The sequence below is a fragment of the Aplysia californica genome, unplaced genomic scaffold (assembly GCF_000002075.1).
Source record: "Aplysia californica isolate F4 #8 unplaced genomic scaffold, AplCal3.0 scaffold00056, whole genome shotgun sequence".
Taxonomy (NCBI): Eukaryota; Metazoa; Mollusca; class Gastropoda; order Aplysiida; family Aplysiidae; genus Aplysia; species Aplysia californica.
The window spans coordinates 1,640,736-1,645,508 of NW_004797326.1; the positions used below are offsets into that span (position 1 = coordinate 1,640,736).

Sequence of the window (4,773 nt, forward strand, 5' to 3'; positions counted from 1 at the left end):
AGACGGGCACAGGATGGCCCCACCGTTACACCTGGAGCAGTCTAGCTCATCAGAAGCGTCCAGACAGTCGGGTTTAGCGTCACACCACGAGGAGGACGGCACCGGGATCCCATTGGCACATACCGTCAGGTCATTGTTGTCCACGGGAACCGGAGAGCAGAACTCCTCGTCCGAACCGTCCGAACAGTCGCTGACGCCGTCGCAGACGTGAGAGTACCAGAGCAGACGTCCAGACGTACAGGTAAAACGCCTATACAGTGGTGTGCCACTTAGACCAGCGCAGTCGACTTCGTCACTTCCGTCAAAACAGTCAGAAACCCAGTCACATCGCCTTGACATTGAGACTCTTTCTTTACTAGCGACGCACTCAAACATTTCCCTTTTCGATGCCCAAACAACGGTTGGGGAGGAAGCTAAGATTGGTTTTACTTCTGATGCTCTTCTAACCTCGCAGGCTATATGAACGTTTTGTTGCTGAAAAGAAGACGTAGAACGTATTACATCGTATTCTATTTTGGTCCAGATCTCGAAGCAGGGTATGTTGGCTACTTCCCTTTGATTAAGCTCGGTCATGTAGTCCCATGCAGCGCACGTGGCAGAGATGTCCGAGACGAACTGCTGTATGAATCCATTGAATATAGTAGTCCCATCCAGGCTTTGGTATAGCTTCCGATACAAAAGATCAGCTCCAAAGCTCGAATGTCTGAAACCCAGATACCAGGGCGTGGAAACAGGATATTTTACAATAATGAGGTCGGAAATAAATTTCAGTTCTTCTTTCGAATTTGGGGTAACCAAATGACCATTGTATTGCTGCATGCAAATGTCTTCTGCTTTTTGCCAAGTGACAGTAGAATGTGGGGCTTGGAGATGATAGCAGCTCGTCCCGAAGACGTGACCATCAGGGCACCAAGTTTCATTTACGTAAGTGCACTTCGCTTCGTCCTCTCGTCCATCGCAATCGTCTCGAAAATCACAAAGAATGTGTAGAGGAAGGGAAAGTTCATGGCCCGAACAGTTGAGTACAAATTTGTCAATTACCGGAATGTATGAATCTTTACTGGCAGCCGTGTACCACATTTTAAACCCTTTGCCGTGGCTGTACCTATCTGTGAAGAACGCAACTTTGGCGCGGTAGCTGGGAAGGGTGAGGAAATAACCATCTTTAACACGGTAGTCAGCCTGGAAGAAAGATACGTCTACAGCATGGTGTTGGTCAGTATGAGGATGTCCTTTTGTGGAAATGCTTACTGAATCGATACCGTAGCTAATTTGGTAAAACTCGAAGGACAGTTGGATAACGCTGTTATTTGATACTTCGATATCCCACTCACAGCGAGTATAAGGCGGATACCTGTTACCTTCTCTGTACCCGGGGGACGTGATGAATCCAGACTGACCCTCATGGACAACTGTATGCTGTGACTTGCACATACTGACCACCCGATCCCTTCTGTCGCACTTCCGGAATTTTAAGGAAAAGGAAATTGCGTCACGACATAGCATGTTCTTCCGTGTTTCCACTCTCATGTCTACAAAAGCCGGGGCCACTTTAAATGGTTTAGGGGCTATGTTGCCACAAAAGGCGATACTCTGAAAAGCAAAAAACACTCGACTGTCTGTGCATGAGTAAGATCCGTCCGAGTTGAGCATGAGAGGCGACGGAACGTTAAAGTCCAGAAATTCCATACTGAACTCTGACCCAGAAGTTGAGTCAATGAAAAATCGAGTTGTGCACCCAGCTGCACAGCACGGCGACCGGAAGTGGATAACCCCTTCTTCCCCTGTGATTAGCAGTCCGGCCTCGGAGCCACACTGGAGGCGGAAGGGAGCAATACTTTCTTCAGTATTTACATAAAATGGTCCCCGGACGCTATAATACGTGCTGCCATCGAGAATTTTCTGACAGTTCTTATAAAAGTTCACTTGAGCAGAACTTTGTCGTTTGACTCTCTCCAACTCGTCTCGGGAAACATTACTTAATAGATGTCCAAGATTAAAATTATGTGTTTCGCGGTTTTCTTGTTTAACGGACCACAAGTTGTTCTCCAACTGCCTACTGTAGACAAGACTGGGTCTCAAATCGTTGGTCACAGAAATGTGCTCGCCAGATACAGTGTACTTTGTCTTTTCTGTCCAGGATGATTTCACATCACTTGTTCTCCGTGAGCGCGTGACGGTACACATTATAGAAATAACAAAGAAAATGACGTGTATTCTGGGTTTTCCCGTATTCAGAAATGATCCGACGCTGACTGACGCCATTCTTCATGCCGCTGTTGTTTATAGATCGTTCACTGCAACAGCCTGGGCGTCTGTAAGGTAATGGTCAGATTCAATACGCCGTTGCAGGCACAAGACAAGTAGCCACCTTAGAATGACATAGTTCTATCTGACATTTTTGGAAGTTTTGAGTTACTAAGGCCATGAGGTCAGAAAGCAAATGTTCGATCTGCAGTATCGAAATCGTAAAAATATTCGGATTATCAAGATTTATATTATGGAGGTCTACTTCATTGAACTTCTCTCTCTCTCTCTCTCTCTCTCTCTCTCTCTCTCTCTCTCTCTCTCTCTGCTTGGCTTCAGTATCCCACTTTGTCTGGTTGGCCCCAACAAGCAGAGCTAAGGAAATTTGCTTCCTGAATTATATTATATTTGAGGCAAAACCAGGTTCAGTCACTCACAGAAGACACTGATTCATTTCAAACACAAAAGTAGTTTCATTTATTTCTCTGAGTCGAAAGGGAATGTTTTTCCGAATGGAAAAGAAATCCACTCTTTAGATCAGATACGCGTCGAATAGTAGCTCTTTCTTTCTTGAGGGGAAGAATTACGGCAGATCTTTTTAAAAAATCACTTTTTCATTACATTTTATAATGCACCCAATCGGACAATAATATTAGACAAAAGTATGGAAGCTTTATCCTGCGAGGTTCGGCAACATGAAAATTAGAAAACAGGTTCCAATGAAACTAAAAAACTCAAACTTCCAAGAGATAAGAGAAAAAAAGCTTTAAAAATCTCAGAAGGTCATTCTTCCTTTTCGGACCTCGTGGCTCGGAATGGCCAAGTGCGATGTACGTCTGATTATGACTGGCACTGACACATAATATATCCCGACTATTTACTAAAGAAATTACCACGCCGTCCACGAAAAGTTGAACTGACTGTGTTTTCCAATTTGTATGAACAGGCCATGCTAAAAATGCATTCATTTTTGTAGAAACAACCACACTAGCTACAACTACTGCGTACACGTTTCACAGAGTTCTGCTCCGCTCGTTACTGAGAGGTTCAAATCCTGGAGCTGAATACAAGCCCCTTAGTGCACACCCACGGAGTGAGGTCAGAATTTACACTGAGCAAACCGTGCAACAAAAGATCAAAGCAACGACATCACGACAGTCCATTTAGAAAAGCCAGTAAACCACAAAGTCATCTTATTTAAGTTTTTGTTTTTTATATTTTATTTTCGACAAGACATGTTAAGGGTCAATGCACATATCCCCTAAATTGCCCGAAAATGAGACAAAATCCTGTTCAATCACACACAAAAAGACCGGTTATTAATTTCAAACACAAAATAAAAGCTGTTGGAAAACCTTGCTTTCCACTACAGCTCGGACTGAAATTCGTTTTCAAGTGTAATGTGTTTGAATAGATTATATCAAAACTTTATTAACAAGTATAAAAATTCAACTACAGTGTATTGTCAGCTCCTTTCGTATATTCAAAAGAGCCAGTAAGCCTCGAAGACATCCTTTTATACAAAATATTGACAAATTTTTCCTGAGCGTCACAGCCATCGTCCCACCCAGAACATTTTTTTAAAAAATCAAACAAACAAAGAAATGACTGGGTGATTTCTGCTTATACAAACAAAGAAATGACTGGGTGATTTCTGCTTATACAAACAAAGAAATGACTGGGTGATTTCTGCTTATACAAACAAAGAAATGACTGGGTGATTTCTGCTTATACAAACAAAGAAATGACTGGGTGATTTCTGCTTATACAAACAAAGAAATGACTGGGTGATTTCTGCTTATACAAACAAAGAAATGACTGGGTGATTTCTGCTTATACAAACAAAGAAATGACTGGGTGATTTCTGCTTATACAAACAAAGAAATGACTGGGTGATTTCTGCTTATACAAACAAAGAAATGACTGGGTGATTTCTGCTTATTACAAACAAAGAAATGACTGGGTGATTTCTGCTTATACAAACAAAGAAATGACTGGGTGATTTCTGCTTTAGGAACAGTATCAGACAGCATTATGTTGCGACTGCCACTAGTGATTAGATTTAATGAAGGAAGGAAGGAAAAGTCGTCGGAGGCTGGCTGCTTTGTCCGTGCCTGTAAGGTTCAGGCTCCACCCGGGCTGATTCACTCCAGCAACCCAACAGAACGACGAAGATACTCCATCCACTTGCTAGAAAGAATCGAACTCACATCTTCTGCAATGGAGGCAAAGAGCATATTATTTATTTCACGGAATACTGCGTTAAAGTTAACAGGAAACAAAGAAGGCAGGATCTAGAAAAACTATTTAGTTGTGTGCACCATGGACTGGCTTGAGTCCTCGTGGAGCCATTAAGTAAAAGCTAGTTCTATTCATATCTAATTCATAAGTACTAATGATTCCACAGTGACCAGCAAGGGAGAATGAGCATTGTCAAGCGTGCTGCCAATCAATTAAGCTTTATTGGGTCTCTCTACTTGGATAGAAGTCAGAGAGAGAGAGAGAGAGAGAGAGAGAGAGAGAGGG

General features: G+C 42.7%; 1 protein-coding gene across 1 annotated transcript in view; it reads right to left on the minus strand.

The window, feature by feature from the left end:
* LOC101846062 (G-protein coupled receptor GRL101-like) overlaps nt 1-2,187 on the minus strand; it is a gene marked incomplete at its 3' end in the record, with an annotated part of 12,917 nt that extends 10,730 nt beyond the window's left edge. The window contains exon 1 of the mRNA XM_013079556.2: nt 1-2,187. This exon is cut by the window's left edge and continues 1,772 nt beyond it. Coding sequence (XP_012935010.2) covers nt 1-2,187 — 2,187 coding nt within the window.
* Between the last annotated feature and the right edge of the window lie 2,586 nt (nt 2,188-4,773).